Here is a 17,204-nt window from a genome sequence, read left to right as displayed (position 1 = left end):
CCCCCCTCCTCCCTCCCCTCTCCTCCTTCTGCTGTTACTTGTCCTTCTTTGCCGGTACTTTGTTCATGTTTTGTCACCCTCCCTCCATTGTACATCCCACTTCTTCATGATTGTCCATGTACCTTACAATAGCATCAACACATTTTTGCCGAACGAAGGAAACCGAAATAGCTATTATATAGAAGCCTTTTAAGTAAGTATATGTTTAGGGATTTTCTTTTTTTGTGTGTGGATTGGAGGGAGGAGAGTATATCCTAGAAGCTAAATGTGGCAAAATGTGCCGACGAGGTAGACTTTCCGTACGTTTTCTGCGCTGGCAGCGTGGTAGAAAGGGCAAGAAACTGGGCCTCAAGTCTAGCTCTTCAGCATCCGAGTCCTTTCCCCAGTTTTCTGTTCTTTGCTCTTACTCTGTCCCCTCATGGACAGTAGAGGTCTGTCAGGCTTTGGTGCTAGTCAGAAACAATTCTCTTCTCGCAGACGTGGGGTCTGAAGGTGCTTACAGGGCTCAAGTCTTCAGACGGCAGCCGGCAGTCAGCCAGCGTCGATGCAGCTGTTCCAAAGAGAGATGGCTTATCATAGGTGACTCTGCATGAGAGGAAGCCCCCTGCCCCTCTCCTGTCACCTTAAGTCCTAGAGGTCTTTTTTACCCGCCAGGTAGGCAGAAAATCACTGCTAAGTGATGGGACGTTCTGCTTTTCTTCCTGATTGTTTCGGTGGAACTCTGGCCTCCCATGCTTTCTCACACTAAAGAGTGTCTCGCCAGATGCCACCTCCACCCTCCATCCGGGTGGGTGTACGAGCAGTGAAGGTTCAGGTGTAAACCCTCTGAGCGTCCCTGCTTCTGTTCCGATGCAGGTTCCTTCTTCCTGGTTTAACTGGTCAGCAAGCTCAGGGACGCTGAACTTGCTCTCTCGGCTCTGGACCCACCTAGCGGAAGATTAATGCTCCGCCTCTGCTCTTCCCCCCACCTTTTTTTTTCTTCTTGCGGTACGCGGGTCTCTCACTATCGTGACCTCTCCCGTTGCGGAGCACAGGCTCCGGCCGCGCAGGCTCAGCGGCCATGGCTCACGGGCCCAGCCGCTCCGCGGCACGTGGGATCTTCCCGGACCGGGGCACGAACCTGCGTCCCCTGCATCGGCAGGCAGACTCTCAACCACTGCGCGACCAGGGAAGCCTTGCTCTTCCCCTTTTGAGAGAACCAATTTTCACTTTCTTTGGTTTCCCTGCCGTCTTGCTTTACGTTGCTATCTGTCTATGTATATTCTGGAGAAAGGCTTTGGTCGCCTGCGTTTGGGGCTGGGTTCACTTTTCAGGTTATTTGAGTTCATCTGTATCCACAGTCACCCACTGGTCGCTAGGGTCGGGGAGGGTGTGGGCCGAATCTGATGCCCAGACATGTGTTAATGAACTTGAACACATTTTTAGAAACACTGAATTATTTGCCATCCTTAAAAATGTGGAGCTCTTGTAAAAGAAATGCAGACTTCTGACTTCTCTTTGAAATTGGAAGATCTAGAGAAACACGTAGTGCACTTGCCAGGTGGCAGCAAGGGACCAGAGGAGCTGCATCCTAGCTGCCCCCCTACTTGGGGGCATCCAATCTCCTGTTGCTCGATGTCCACAAACCCCTGCATCCCCCTTATTCGTCCTCCAGGTGACCACTTTACTCATCTGCCAGGTCTATATTCTTATTTTTATTTACCTTCTCTTTCCCACTTACATGAGAGACTTCTCAATGGCAGTAACTTAACATGTAAATAGTGATTCACAGAAATGGAAGGCGCTTCGGCCATCAGCCAGTGAAGTCTGTTCCCTTCATTTCATACAGGTCTTACCCTGGAGTGAGCCTTTAATTAGTGTTGACAAGTGGCCCCCCAGCCGCTTTCTAGAAAGGCAGCAGATGGCTGGGGAAGGCCATTGATAAACATTCTGTAGAGATTTCCCTGGCTGTCCTCAGTTGATGGATGCTGGGTACCACTAGTTAGGAGGGTTCTCAGTCCTCACATGAAGGTAAGCTCCCTGGTAATCATACTTGTCTTTCTTTTGTAGGAATCCTCTTCATAAGTCGCACTCGGAAGACAGCTCTGTAGGTCAGTACCACTTTTCTTGGTTTAACCATTTTTAATTAATTATTTTATTTTAATTCTTTGCGGAACACATAAGTATGTGAACATACAAAAACCACAAAGAATCCTTCCACCCAGAAATAAACATTGTTAAGATCTTGAGGTATAGCTTTCCTCTCTTTTTCTGAATTTGTGTGGGTTTCAAAAAAGCATAATATGGCTCGTATTCTACAACTGAATGTATCCTGAGCATGTTCCTACATGATTGAGTATTTTTTACAGTAAAATTCTTAAGTCTGCGTAATAGTCTGTCTCATTGGATGTGCCATAATTGAATCAACCAGTCTCTGCTCTGCTGGGCATGGAAGTTGTTGGCAGTTTTTTCTCTATCACAGAGAAATGATGCTACCACTGAAAATCCTTGAGCCTATCCCTGATCATGTCCTTAGGATAAATCCTTCTGTTTGGAACTTTTGAATGGAAGATTATGCACAATTAAGGTGTTATAAAATCCACTCTTGATTTTGTAACATTTCTTCTGTTTGGGTCTAAGAAGGCCTGGCAGAGTCATCATGATTAGGTGCCTAAGTACTCAAAGCAAGCTTTGATTTGGATTTGAATCACGACTACCAACTTTACTAGTTATGACCTTGGGCAAGTCACTTGCCTCTCTAAGCCTCGGTTTTCTCATCCACAAATGGAAACAAGGATACGTCATACGTGCATTGTGAGTGAGTATTAAATGAGATACGCCATTAGATACAAAGTGCCTGGATATGCTAAGTGCGGGATAAATGTTAGCTCTTAAGCTGCACCTCCATTTCAGAAACATTAAAATGGGAGAAGGGGAGAGTATAGCTTACAAGAAATACATTCTATTCCCAGATTGCTTGTGAGAAAGATTCAAGTAGTGATAATCCTACTTCACTTTGACCTTTCATGGCCGATATTTGCTGTTGTGTTTAGCCCAGAGGCAGCAGGCACCTCCCACATTCTGGGTACAGAGGCAGCCTCAGGCTAGTGGACTCCAGTTTCCTTCTCAGAGTCTTGGGGATTGTCAGAACGTAACGAGGGCATCCCACTTTGACAAATAATGCCCTTAGCCTGGGAGCCCCTTGCGCGGGCTTTCCACGGGTCTGTTTTGTGCCACACTGCCTGGCACCGCCCGTCTAGACTGCGGAAACCAACAGCGCATCACTCCGCTGGACCCTGTTTCCAATGGCTGTGGAGCAACCAGACACCGAACGGTGACGAAGCCGCAGCTTTGGGTGTGCCCCGTCCACGAGAGCAGACAGGGCTGCTGCTTCATCATTTTTTTTTTTTTGGCGGTACGCGGGCCTCTCACTGTAGTGGCCTCTCCCGTTGCGGAGCACAGGCTCCGGCCGCGCAGGCTCAGCGGCCATGGCTCACGGGCCTAGCCGCTCCGCGGCATGTGGGATCTTCCCGGACTGGGGCACGAACCTGTGTCCCCTGCATCGGCAGGCGGACTCTCCACCACTGTGCCACCAGGGAAGCCCTTGCCTGCTCTTTTGATGTTTCTTTATTTCTCATCTTAACCCTACTGTACCATTTCTTGCTCTTAGGAAATTTGCATTTCTTTTAAACAACTTTATAGGCATTTCTTAGTCTTTTCACAAACTGAAAGAGAAAAACTGTCTTTTTGTGAAATCAAAGTATTCTTATACAAGCTTTGAGTTGTAAGGAAGAGGCTACTTTTGTTATTAATGAATTTATTGCTTGTGCCTTTTTTTTTCTTTTTTTAAAGGAAAAGGAGATTGGAAGAAGAAAAATAAGTATTTCTGGCAGAACTTCCGAAAGAATCAGAAAGGAATAATGAGACAGACTTCAAAAGGTACTGTAACACAGCTAGCAGACAGTAGGTCCTTTTAGCTCTAAAATGTTAAGAAGCCTGGGCTGCTAATCTAAATGGATGCTGTAAGTTAGAATAAGTCATTGCATGTGCCCATACGCCGTGCAGCCTTTCTGACATTCCTATCATTACTTTCAGACTTCATCCCAGTGGGTTGTTTTTTTTTCTTTTTTTAAATCAAAGAAATCAAAATGGAAAGAGTTCGCAGTCCTTTCTTTTATAGATCTGACAGCAAAGACCAAATCTTTCCTTTTCTCAATCACATCGACCTCAGGGAGATCTTTACTGGCCAAGATGGACCCTAAAAAGGTCCAGAAAGTCTTAGCATTTGTGAGTTTTGGACCCTCCCCCCTGCCCTGCCGCTTGGGGCCTTTGCAATCTTCTGAACTGCTGATGCTTTTCTGTGGCAGGGACAGTTATGGGGTTGTTACCCTTGGAAACTCTGTCTAATGGGCTGACATCATGGGAATTTGCCCGGGCTGCTTTGTGAAGGCAGTCCTGCCTCCTCTTAGCTGTGTCTTTTGTTGTTGTTTATATAGTAAGTAAATATGTCATCCCTTTGAGGCCCAGTTGTATAATTTATGTTTCTCCAGTATTCAGACAGGGAGGGGAAACGAAGCTACTTCCAGATTCCAGTCTGGCTGGATAAGGTTATCATTAGATGAACATTTTTAGTTGCTCACCACTGACACGACTTATTTTCTTTTACAAAATCTTGGTGTCCTAGCCTGTGCAGAATGCTTCTCCAGTTATTCCTACACACGGAAATGAGAAACATGCACACTGTGTGTGTCAGTGGCACACCTGGGTTCCTTGGCAGCCATCGGTGGGCTTATTTAAGTTGTCCTGCTGTGAGAGAGTTATTCTTAAGCATTCCCAGTTTTTCATTTTGAGACACACCCAGCATCACTTACGATTCAAAGTAAACCTTGGATTCTAACAAAGTCTTATTTAGAAAGAAAGAAAAGGCGAAAGAGAGAGAAGGGGATGGAGGGAGGAAGCCAACAGTTTACCGGCTCAACGTTCATTTCTTTTTAAACCCAGGCAACTCTCTCCACCACTCCCCTCCACCACTGGAGGCGAGGCAGATAGTAAAATGCGTCAAAGCTGCAGGCTCTCCCCTCCCCTGGCTCACACCGTTACTCTTCCCGCACAAGGGGCTGAGTGGCGAAGGGCACTTGAGTGGTGTTTCTGGGCTGATTGATTACAAAAAGGAAGTGAGATAAGGAAACACAGGGGAACATAAATTCCAAGGTAGGTCCTGAGTGAAATGGGTTCCCACAAGTCTGCAGCCAGACTCATTCAGTCCATCCGTCTGTACCACGGGCAAATGAAGCTAGAGCCGAGCATCCTGGTGGCACTGATTCCTGTAAGGTGTGGATGGGAACAACAGGGTGGAGAAGGATGGGGGGTGAGAACTCCGGCTGCTCATGACGGCCCACCTTCACCGACACACTCTCCCCACACGCTGATCAAAGGCACGTACGCTGACGTGGCTCACATAACGCGAGACGTGATGGCCGTTTCGCTTTTCAAGAAAACACTTTCAAAGGATCCTAACTGAGGGATTCTCTTTCCCTCTGCAGTTCTGCCTGCCTTCAGTTTTTTTGTGTTTTTTTTTTTTTTGCGGTACGCGGGCCTCTCACTGTTGTGGCCTCTCCCGTTGCGGAGCACAGGCTCCGGACGCGCAGGCTTAGCGGCCATGGCTCACGGGCCCAGCCGCTCCGTGGCATGTGGGATCTTCCCAGACCAGGGCACGAACCCGTGTCCCCTGCATCGGCAGGCGGGCTCTCAACCACTGCGCCAGCAGGGAAGCCCCCTGCCTTCAGTTTTGAGCTAGAAGTTGAGTTCCCCTCACAGTTTGGAAACATATTTATGAGAGTGATACTTTCAGATACATGCATAGATAGTTCCTTCCTTCTAATGATCTCCAGATGTTTCACACCTGAGATTATATTTATTTACACGTGTCCCCTGAGGAACAGCAGTCAAATAGATTAGTAGGGATCTAGGCTTCCACCAGGATGAAGGTTTTGTCCTGCAGCAGACGCTGTGACCTTCAAGTTCTCTGTTGTGAAAGAGGGTTTCCTCTCCCTCCTGTGCAAAAACATCTTCTTGTTCGTGTTTGAAATGGAAGGACGCAGAGAACCTTCAGCCGAAGGAGCCTTGGAGTGCTTGTTCGCTCTAGCCGGGTCTTTTTTTTTTTTTTTTTTTTTTTTGGGTCGCGGGGCTCTCACTGTTGTGGCCTCTCCCGTTGCGGAGCACAGGCTCCGAACGTGCAGGCTCAGCGGCCATGGCTCACGGGCCCAGCCGCTCCGCGGCATGTGGGATCCTCCCGGACCGGGGCACGAACCCGTGTCCCCTGCATCGGCAGGCGGGCTCCCAACCACTGCGCCACCAGGGAAGCCCTCTAGCCGGGTCTTTAAATTAGTTCTCTGCCTCACCTGTCACTCCAGACGCCCTGTCAGCCTTCTTCCAAAACTCCTCCACTAGACCCTCCATCACAAAAGCTCTGATCATTTTGAAGGATTTGTTTCCATGGTAACATCCATTTGTTCTTGAAGCTTTTTTCCAAGCGAGATAGGCGCACTGGCTTCCTACAATGCAGCCCATTCCTGGTCCTGTGGCTCCATCAGTAACAGCGCTAGACAGTGCGCCTGAGTTACGTCCTTCTCTAGTCCTAGATGACAAGCCTTCAAGACTGGCATCCTGTTTTATCTTTTTTATTTTCTTCTTCACCTGTTCCTATTGTTTTTCTTCTTCGATCTCCAGGAGAAGATGTGGGTTATGTTGCCAGCGAGATAACGATGAGCGACGAGGAACGGATTCAGCTGATGATGATGGTCAAGGAAAAGATGATCAGCATCGAAGAAGCGCTTGCTAGGGTAAGAGTGCAGGTGTGTGGTTTTCATTTGTGAGCACTTGACCTCCTGACATTGACATATGTTGGGGGATTGCTACAGACTGAATGCCTTCACCCCAACCCCCCGCCCCCCCCGCCAATTCATATATTAAATCCTAATGCCCAAGTCATGTTATTTGGAGGTGAGGCCCTTGGGAAGTGATTAGGTCATGAGGGTGGAGCCCTTATAAAGGGGGTGAGTGACCATGTACAATAGGCCCCAGTGAGCTCCTTAACCCTCCTCCGCTGCGTGAAGACGCATGCTGTCTGTGAACCAGGAAGTGGGTCCTCACCAGACACTAGATCTGCCAGCACCTTGATCTTGGACTTCCCAGCCTCCAGAACTGTGAGAAATTTCTGTTGTTCATAAGCCACCCGGTCTATAGTGGTTGGTTATAGCAGCTCAAACAGACTAGAACAGGGACATCAAAGGGTATGGGAATATACTGATGAGGTTGCTAATGATAAATTACTAAATAACCACCAAAGAAAAAGTAAATGCAACCATTATAAGCGTTAGTTCTGTAAGACGCCTTCAACAGACTAAACTTTGACTAACCTAAAAGTCAGGCTTTATGTGTAAACCTTAAACTTCTGCTTACTTTCATTTCTGAGTAGATATTACAGTTTATTGTGTCATATTTTTTTGCTCTGAGTTAAATCAAGCACTGAAAGAAGCCTAATTAACCTTTAGGACACCGGGGTAGTGTTTGTGATAGCAAGATAGCAATTCTTAAGAGATCTCCTGCTTTGTTGTCGCCCAACCAACTGGCTGATTAATTCTTGGATTCTGACTTTGAATACTTGGTTTGGGATGGTGTAGACAAGTCATAAATTAGGCAGGTTTAGAACTTTCAAGTCACTAAGGAATCATTGAATGAGTTATGACTTTCACATTAAGCAGAATCTTGAAGGTCTGAAACCTTGAAACAGTGCCAGACATACTTTAATTTAGTATACCTGACTCTAAACCTCAATAGTTAAAAAAAAATAGTTTGATTTGTTGCTGAGACAATGCTGGGAAAAAAAAAGTGCTTGAGGGGAGTGGGAGGTGGGACCTGTAGTAGGAGACCTGAGGACCAAGGCCTCCACCAGATGCCCATCTGCCAGCTTCTCTCGCTCTGTTGGTTCGGAGGAGCAGAGGTGATCTTGCCTCCAGCGTCTCTGGGGGACTGAAGCAGTGCCTGGTGACCACCTATGCCTGCCCTTCACCCTCAGTCTGGTCTCCCTGCTCCACCATGCCTTCGGCCACCCCGTCTAGCTGCCAGCTAGGGCAAAAAATCCACCAGACATCTCTCCAGTGCCATTCCTTGAGCATGTCATAGCGCTTGAAAAAAGTCCAGCTGAATTCCTAGAAAATGCATATGAGAAACACGGACCTGTATTAATTTTACCATGGTAGGCAAGATGTTTACTGACGTTCTGGTGAGTCATGCTGCTACATTGCTGTTTATAATTGTAAATTTGCAGATCTAAATGCAGAAGATGTCTACAGGCATCTGACACCATCTGTGTTTGGAAAGAGAGTTGCATAGGATGTATCTAACCCAGTTTTCCTGGGGCAGAAGAAAATGTTAAAAATGTCCTTAACATAGTCAACTTCAGGTAGCACGTTTCTATAATCAAAAAAGAAACAAAGGAATACTTTCAAAGTTGGGGAGAAACCAATTTGTTTGATGCTCTTTCTGAGCTGATAATTTTAACAGCTAGCCATTGTTTACATGGAAAGGAAATCAGAAGTCAACTCTATGAAGAGGTGGCACAGCTGTATGCAGGTTGGATGGAGGTTTTAGCCATGGAGTCTGTCTGTTGCCAGGCTGGCTGCCTTTGCCTCATTTTAGGATGGAGCTCATCAAGACATCAATAATATTTCCTATAAGGCAATCCAGAAACACAGAAAGAAAAAATTGATGACGTTCTCCAAACTTTATTAGATTCTGCACACAAAGGTGGGTGTCCTTTGACAGATGATGAAGTAACGGGGAAGCTCGTTGGTCTGCTCTTGGCAGGGCAACATACATCCTTGGCTACCAGTGTCTGGATGGGCTTCCTTTTAGCCGGAGACAAAACACTTCAAGAAAAATGAAGGATCTCCCTCCTTTAAATTATGATCAGCTCAAGTATCTAAAATTTATTTGATTGCTGTATAAAAGAAACATTAAGAGTTAGACCTTCTGTGATGACCATGATAAGAATGGTCCTTCAGGGCATCAGGCATGTGTTTCTCCCACTGTCAGTCAGAGTCTAAAAAGACCCATAGGTATTTAATGCTTTCATGTTACTAAAGAATTATTATAATCTGTTTCAGGTGGCTGTCTAATTCTGTTTTATAAGACATTCTACAAGAGGTTAAAACATTTGCATTTTGAAATGTCTATGTGTTTTTACATTCAGCGTAGCTAAGGAGGAACTTGGAAAATAATGTTAATTAGCTACTCCACTGCACTTTTTGTATTTGAATTTTCTAAAGTTATGCCCCTTCAACAGTTTATTTACATAAACTAGCTAGTAAATATTTGTGGTGTTCAGGGCACCGAGTTGCACAGCCCTTGGGGCACATGGAACACAATTCAGAGTTCGTTAGACACTAGTGTACTTTGATATATATTTCAAAGATTCAAACATTTTTTTTTTTTACCATAAGTTCACATGCTGCCATTTAGACACAATTAACGTACTGTGATCATTTTACCGTTGTTCAGATGACGTTGCATAGCCTACTGCTCTTCTTTTACGGTGAGAAATTCAGTTCTGAAGACTGTGTGTGCAAGATGTTGATGTGGTCCCTGTAAGAAATACTAGGGTTGGTCTTGATTTACCAAGAAGGTGTAATATTTTCTTTTTCTTTGACTTGTTAGGAGTACAATAACTTCTGTCCTGATGTGTTCCATGTCGTATTTTTGCAACATTAATGAATTTAAATGAATTAATTAGAAAGTTTGGGGGGGAAAGAAAAGACCCATATAGAATGTCTAGACTTTAATCCTGATAGGACGACCAGCATCAGGAGAGAAGTTTGCCTGTGTGTCATTTGGAGCTGAGTGTATCCCCCAATGTGTCGTCGTATTTGGGAAAATTTTGCCTATGTTCAAATGAATACAGTTTGGTCCACTGTGCTTTGTTTATATGAATTTGATCTCACTGCTGAGTATTTTCCCCCTGTGAAGTATACAGCTATGATTCACATTCCTGAAAACCCAGTTGTCAATACAAAGATGAAAATGGCTGCAAAGAAGCAATATGGGAAACTCCATTGTCAGTTGCAAAAGCATTTGAAGAGAATGAAGTTTACAAGATAACTCTGTGTACACACTGTGTAATTTAAAAAGACAGCAGCTTAACTTATGATTTTTATATTTTATTAACTGAATAGTTCCATCAAATCTAATGGCATTTCGAACATTTTCTAATGGTTTTATGATGGTTACTTACTCTGTATGCTTTAAGGAGTCCAGCACACTGGTTAAAAAAATCGTTTAGGGGGATCTAGAGTACTAGCCTATTCTAGACAACACCATTTACAGGTGCTAATTTTAAGACTGTTCATAGCTCTTGGTGAGTAAGTTCAGGGTATTCAAGTGTTGGACTAGTTCTGCAAGGTATAGAAAGCCCATGAGACACTTGGAAGCTACAGGTTATTAACTTATCTGGGTAATTTATGTGGTGTATGTGAGATTGGGAGGGTAAGGAATAAAGTCACTTTTAAAGCTTTGCATAAAGGAGAGCAGTATTGTTTTGGTATGGTGGCGCTCAGCCATGATGGAGCTATGTTGTTGAAAAATATGTCCTTTGACATTTTAACTGGAAGCAGTGTCTAAGGAAATTGAGAGAGATTTATGACCATGATTTAATAATCACGTTCCCTAAAAAATAATGTATCAATATTGATACTAAACACTTGCTCATGTAATTTGGTCTAATTACTAAATATTATGTATTTATCCACCTGATAAATATGTGTTAGGTTCCACAAGGTCATATCTGTGTGGAAGTCCGAAATAAAGTCCTTGTGGGATTTGATGTTTGTCACTGACTTGACTGATGTTTTGGGCATGGAGAACTTTTCTTAATGCCAGCTGTCTTACATCAGGTTCCCTAGAAGCAGAGCCTGAGATGTGGATTCTTGTGCACATGATTTATTGAAGAAAAGCTTTCAGAAGAAACCTGTAAGTGAGAGAGGGAAGCAGGAGAGGCAGAGGAAGACGCTGGATAGAGATGTGATTTCAGGAGAAGTCTAGTCTCCGCCTCAGCCTGATCCCACAGGGAGGGGTGGGGAGCTCGGGAAGGTGAATTGCACTGTAGAGTTGGTCCTGCCAGAGAAAAAGAGGCTGAAAGCTGATTGGGGAGGAGGGAACAGCCTTCTAGGCATCTGTGGGGAGACAACGCCTGTCAACCACGGGTAATTCTCCTGAGAAGGGTATATAGATGTGAGTCCATATCTACAGTAATTGGGAAATCAGAGAACAGTCTTTTAAAGGGAGTCTGGGCATCTGTTATACCAGAGCACAAGATTATGAGCTGAGAACCTATATAAATTATTTCCTCGTAGCAGGCATTGTGCATCAATCATAGGAATGTGGACAGCTAGAGAGGCTCATGGAGAGAGTCCATAGGAGAGCAACAAAGGGATTGAGGGTTTTTTTAAATAGGTCTCTTGGGCTGGAATCGGAAAGAATTTATCTCAGAAAAGAACTTATTCACTGTCTTCAAGTATATGAAGCGTTATTAGACAGTACGTCTTGAGGACGTACTGCACAGTGTTTTGTTTTCATCTCTGCTGAGGAGAGCATGAAAGAAAATGAATGAAAATCGCAGCTGGAGGGGATTTAGATGAAATATAATAGAAATGTTCTTTATAATAAGTGCTCTTAGAAATGGAAACATTTGAGAATCTCTCTCCATAAAGGTCTTTAAGATAGAATAAGCATTAACCTACTACAGATGGTCATTCCTCTAAGAATCACGTCATAGACTTCCAGTGTGAGAAAACTATGAGACTAGGGAAAATAAGATATGAAGGTAGACAGATGGACAGGCAGACCGACACCCACACCCACACTTTAAAATGTCATTATTTTAAAACTTCCAGAATCAAACTAAAACTCTGTAAATTTGCTTTAAAATACACAAGTTTCTCAAATGAACATCGTCAGTTGTCTTTGGGAGCAGAGGGGAATACAAAAATGTGATTATGTAAACAATAACCAGGTTCTTTTCATTGTAAAATGCACTTTAAAAAATTGTTAGAGATCCTGGTTTTCTTTTTTTTTAATTAGGAAATTAAAAAACAAGGTAAATTTGGATAGAGCACAAATCTGAATCTTTATCAGAAGAAGCACATGGGGAATTCCCTGGCAGTCCAGTAGTTAGGACCCCACGCTCTCCCTGCTGAGGGCCCGGGTTCAATCCCTGGTTGGGGAACTAAGATCCCACAAGCTGTGCAGCCAATAAATAAATAAACGATTTTTTTTAAAAAAGAAGAAGAAGCACATGTACTCTTAGGCACCAACGTCAATGATGGAAATGGACAGATAACAAAAGAAAAATATTAAGTCTGTTTATGATTGACTAGTGAGGAATTTGTTTTGTTTTCCTAAAGATGAAGATTTTATTTATTTAGAAAGTAGAGCAGAGACCCTGAGAAAACAAATGATAACACCCTTTTTCAGAGGCAGCTGTTTCGATCATACAGGAAGAATAATGCCCTTCAGAAACCAATATATCTGGAAAGGAAGAGCATTCTAATATGTCACTTAAATGTATTAGAGAGATTAGAACAATATTAATCCCCCTAATATACTAGAAAGATTAAAATAATATTAAGCACCTGCATAGCAAAAGTTCAAATACCTGGAGTTGATATGAACTTTGAGCTCTCTTTTATCTGAAACCACAAGGGTGATAATAATACCATCATAAAAAGTCTGTTGCATGGGTATAGTATACTAAGAGCTCTGCTGCATTATCTTACTTTATTCTGGTAATAGTCCTGTGATATAGTTTATTGTCATCCCGTTTTCCAGGTGAAGGAACTGAGGCACAGAGAGGTTAAGTAATTTGCCCAAGGGCTTCCAGTTATTTGGGAGCCCTTACCTGTTAATCAATACTGTCTGCCTCCCCCTCGTCCATTTCCTGTCACAAGTGTGCACAGAAAAGAACTTCATAGTAGAACTAATGCTTTGGAAAGTTGCTTTTTCCTAGAGGACTGGCATTGCCACGTCCACACAGCTCCAGTGGAAAAGGACAGTCCTGGCACCATCTCCTGGGCTGTCAGGTCAGATTGTATCTGCTTTTTGGTGTCTTGATTCATGGAACATGATTTGATCGATGTCTTAACTTCATATCTAAAAACTGTTTTATCACAGAATTTTAATGCTGGGACAACTTATTTGTATTATACACAGAGTTAAATTTTTACGTATTTTATGAAAACACACCTGGAAGTTCTCACATTGGCCATTCTGAAAGATCTTTCATCTAATTCTGCTAGGTTAAATTTGTTAATTTTCTATAATATTTCGTTTTGTCCTTCTGTGTTTTTCAAAAAGTAGAAACCTAGTTTTTAAGCCCAAACTTTAAATGTCTCTGAACATATTCTAGGTATCTAACAGCTATTTTCCTCTCATCCGTAGGATCCCCAATAAATCCCACAACATTTGTTAGGTGATAACATTGAACTGGTAACACGAGGCAGTCTAAGCAAAACAAGCAAGCGATTGTTAAAAGTCAGTTTCGGGCTTCCACCTCTGTTTTACTAAAACGTCCTTAGTCTACACATTTTGTCTTCCACAAAGAGAGGTAACCCAAAGGTCAAGCTACAGACAGTTTCTGTTATCGAACTTATAACTGAACTGAGAAAGGTGTTTTGATGTTGGAGAAGGAAAATCAAGGTTCTTTTTGGAACACAGAACACAAAGAGTCTGTTGTGTCTCTTGGTTTGATTTAGATGAAAACCTGCGGGGGGGGGGGGGCCGGGTTTCTCCTTTCATTTGGGTGACCCTTGTCTTTGGCTGGCACTTAGTCACCGACAGTGGTGCTAAGAAGGTGCCCAAAGGATTCATTCTGCTGCTTGGTAGACAGCCTTGGCCATCATTTCCATTTCAGTCTTCCATTTCCTCTTGTTGCAGCTCAAGGAGTATGAGGCCCAGCACCGGCAGTCAGCTGCCTTGGACCCTGCTGACTGGCCAGACGGTTCTTACCCATCATTCGAGGGCTCATCAAACTGCAATGTAAGTTTGCTGTCTCTTTGAGCATCTTAACCGCTCCTACTAAAAAGGGACAGCCTACACAATTTGAGCCTTTAGACTTCTTTTTGCAGGCACCAGCTCCCAGCTGGATCTGGAAAGAGGTGTCTCTTCTGACGTGTTACTCTTTTCTTTACTTGGTAGCTGGGACAGCGCTATTCATGCTGTTTTTTTTTTTTTTTTTAAATAGAAGTAAAGTAGACACAACTTAAATTTTACCATTATAAGCATTTTAAATGTTCAATTCAGTGGCCTTAAGTACATACACTTTGCTGTACAACCTTCTTCACAACCCACTTCCTGAACTTCTCCATCATCTGAAACAGATATTCCATAACCATTAAACAATAACTCTCCATTCTCTCCTCACCTTCCCCAACTCCTGGCAACCACAGTTTGCTTCCTGTCTCTATGAATTTGACTAGTCCAGGTACTTTATATAAGTAAAATCATACAATATTTTTCCTTCTGTGTCTGGTTTATTTCCCTTAGCACCATGTTTTCAAGACTCGTCCACATAACAGCTATTCTAGAACTTCATTCCTTTTTATGGATGAACAGTATTCCACTGCACATATATACCACATTTTGTTTAATTATTCATCTGTTGTTAGACACTCGGGTGTTTCTCCCTTTTGGCTATTGTGAATATTGCTGTTATGAACATTGGTATACAAGTGTCTGAATCCTTGCTGTCATATCCTTTCCGTATATACGTAGGAGTAGAATTTCTGGATTATACGGTAATTCTATGTTTAACTTTTTGAGGAGCTGCTATACGGTTTTCCACAGTGGCTGTACCATTTTACATTCCTGACAGCTGCCTTCCAGTTTCTCTGCTTCCTCACCAACACTTGTGATTTTCCCATTTTTGATATGTCATCCTGATGGGTATAAAATGATATCATTGTGGTTTAGATTTGATTTCTCTAGTGTCTAATGATGTTTAGCATCTTTTTATGTGCTTGGCCATTTTTATACATTCCTCAGAGAAGTGTTTATCCAAGTTATTTGCCCATTGTTGAATTGGGTTTTTTGTTTTGCTGCTGGTTGTTGAGTTGTAGGAGTTCTTTATAGAGTCTGGATATTAATCCTGTATCAGGTACATGACTTGTAAATATTTTCTCCCATTCTATGAGTTGCCTTTTTACTCTCTTGATAGCGTCCTTTGAGGCAGGAAAGTTTTTAATTTTGAAGTCCAATTTACATTCATTTTCGGTGTCATAACTAAGAAATCATTGCCATATCCATTGTCGTGAAGATTTTCTCCTATATTTTCTTTTAAGAGTTTATAGCTTTAGCTTTTAAGTCTAGATCTGTCACCCATTTTAAGTTAATGTTTGTATATAATATAACATATGGGCCCAACCTCATTCTTTTGTGGGTGGATACCTTGTTTTCCCAGAACCACTTGTTGAAAAGACTGTCCTTTCCCCCATTGAATGGTCTTAGCACCCTTTTTGAAAATTAATTGACCATATATGTGAGGGTTTATTTCTGGGCTCTCTTATTTTATTTCTTTGGTTTATATGTCTTTCCTTTGCAGGCATCATACTGTTTTGATTAAGATAGCTTTATAGTAAGGTTTGAAATTGGGAGGTGTGAGCCCTCCAACTTGGTTCTTCTTTTTCAGATTGTTTTCGCTATTAAGGTCCCTTGAGATTCCATTTGAATTTTAGGGTGGGTTTTTCTATTTCTGTGAAAAGTGCCATGAGATTTTGATAGGGATTTTATTGGACCTGTACATTGATTTGGGTAGTATTGTCATCTTAACATGAAGTCTTCCGATCTGTGAACACAGCTATTCTTCCATTTATTTATGTCTTCTTGAATTTCTTTCAGCATTGTTTTGTAGTTTTCAGTGTACAAGTCTTGTCTCCTTGGTTAAGTTTAATTTTAAGTATTTTATTCTTTTTGATGCTATTATAAAATGAAATTGTTTACTTAATTTCCTTTTTGAATTTTTTATTGTCAGTATATAAAGATGGAACTGATTTTCCTGTGTTGACTTTGTATCCTGCAACTTTGCTGAATTTCTTTATTATCTAACAGATGTGTGGGGGGGTGGGGGGGTGGGTGTAAAATCTTTAGCGTTTTCTACCTATAAGACCATGTCACCTGTGAATAGAGGCAATTTTTCTTCTTCTTTTCCAGTTTTGATGCCTTGTATTATTCATGCTATTTTAATGTGACCAAAACATTGCTTCTCAGGAGTTCCACCAAGATCACAGGAATTAGAATTCCAGAATTTCAGATAGACATTTCATGGTGCTATCATCAAACTGCATGGAGTGAGGATGGAGGGAGTTAACCTTTTTCATCTATTATTCAATTTTTTTTTTTTTTTTTTTGGTTTTCAAGATTTTGTTTATTTGAGTAGTTTGTAGCTACTGTGCAGTTGTTTTGTTTGTTAGGTCCTCTCTTCCTTAAAGTCTGGAAGCAACTCTACCTTCATTTCTTTAGACTCTTGTTTCCTCTTGTCAGTGTTCCATACAGCCAGTCATCTTTCCAAAACATACCTCTCTTCTTACATTCGTGTGTTTCAGAAAAGGCTGATGGTTTTCCAGTTTTACAAGATAACTTCTAAACTTCTTGGCACACTCCAGACCCTCTGTGATCTGGCCTTAATCAATTTCTCTACTCGTATCTGTCACCCCTTGCTCCAGTAGGTCTCCACTCCATCTGCACTGGACCCTGAATGCCTTACTGATCATACCTTGTAATTTCACACTCTCTGCTTTAATTTCTGCATTTCCTCTACCTAAAATGTCTTTCTGCAAATTTTTCCAGGTAAAAATCTATGCATCTTTCAAGGTGAAGTCCAACTGCCACCTCCTCTGAAACTTTAGCATCTTCAAGTGTATTTTTATAGCTTCCTGTTCTGTGCTTTGTTAAACTAGCTTGCTACATGAAACCTAACAGTTATCCTGGAGTATCAGAATTAATTGTATATATTTCAACCTGCATGGAAATTGTGAGCTCCTTGAGCAAGAAAGGCAGCTGTATTATCTTTGTCTCCAGTGAGTGCCTAACTCAGTGTTCAGCTCCTGTAGCCTGCTTGAGAAATATTCAGTCAACAAACTTGCATTTGAAAGGTCATCCTTCCTGGCTGCTTTAAGAGC

The 17,204-nt window shown here is 42.4% G+C and overlaps 1 protein-coding gene and 1 pseudogene across 6 annotated transcripts in view; both read left to right on the top strand.

Annotated features, from left to right (window-relative positions):
• Positions 1 to 17,204, top strand: part of SASH1 (SAM and SH3 domain containing 1) — a 326,913-nt gene that overhangs the window by 247,556 nt on the left and 62,153 nt on the right. For 5 of the 6 annotated variants that reach the window (XM_027083813.1, XM_027083828.1, XM_027083823.1 and 2 more), the window contains 4 exons: positions 2,050 to 2,090; positions 3,832 to 3,918; positions 6,709 to 6,833; positions 13,966 to 14,067. In XM_027083813.1, the coding sequence (XP_026939614.1) occupies positions 2,050 to 2,090; positions 3,832 to 3,918; positions 6,709 to 6,833; positions 13,966 to 14,067 (355 nt within the window). The remainder of the gene's footprint in view (positions 1 to 2,049; positions 2,091 to 3,831; positions 3,919 to 6,708; positions 6,834 to 13,965; positions 14,068 to 17,204) is intronic. The other variant, XM_027083804.1, reaches the window with a different exon arrangement.
• On the top strand, positions 8,219 to 13,959 carry LOC113607996 (lanosterol 14-alpha demethylase-like; annotated as a pseudogene).

The sequence above is a fragment of the Aethalodelphis obliquidens genome, unplaced genomic scaffold (assembly GCF_003676395.1).
Source record: "Aethalodelphis obliquidens isolate GAN/ISIS:26980383/991018 unplaced genomic scaffold, ASM367639v1 scaffold3, whole genome shotgun sequence".
Classification (NCBI taxonomy): Eukaryota; Metazoa; Chordata; class Mammalia; order Artiodactyla; family Delphinidae; genus Aethalodelphis; species Aethalodelphis obliquidens.
The sequence above is the reverse complement of the archived record's forward strand: the minus strand, read 5'-3'. Positions and strand labels throughout refer to the sequence as shown.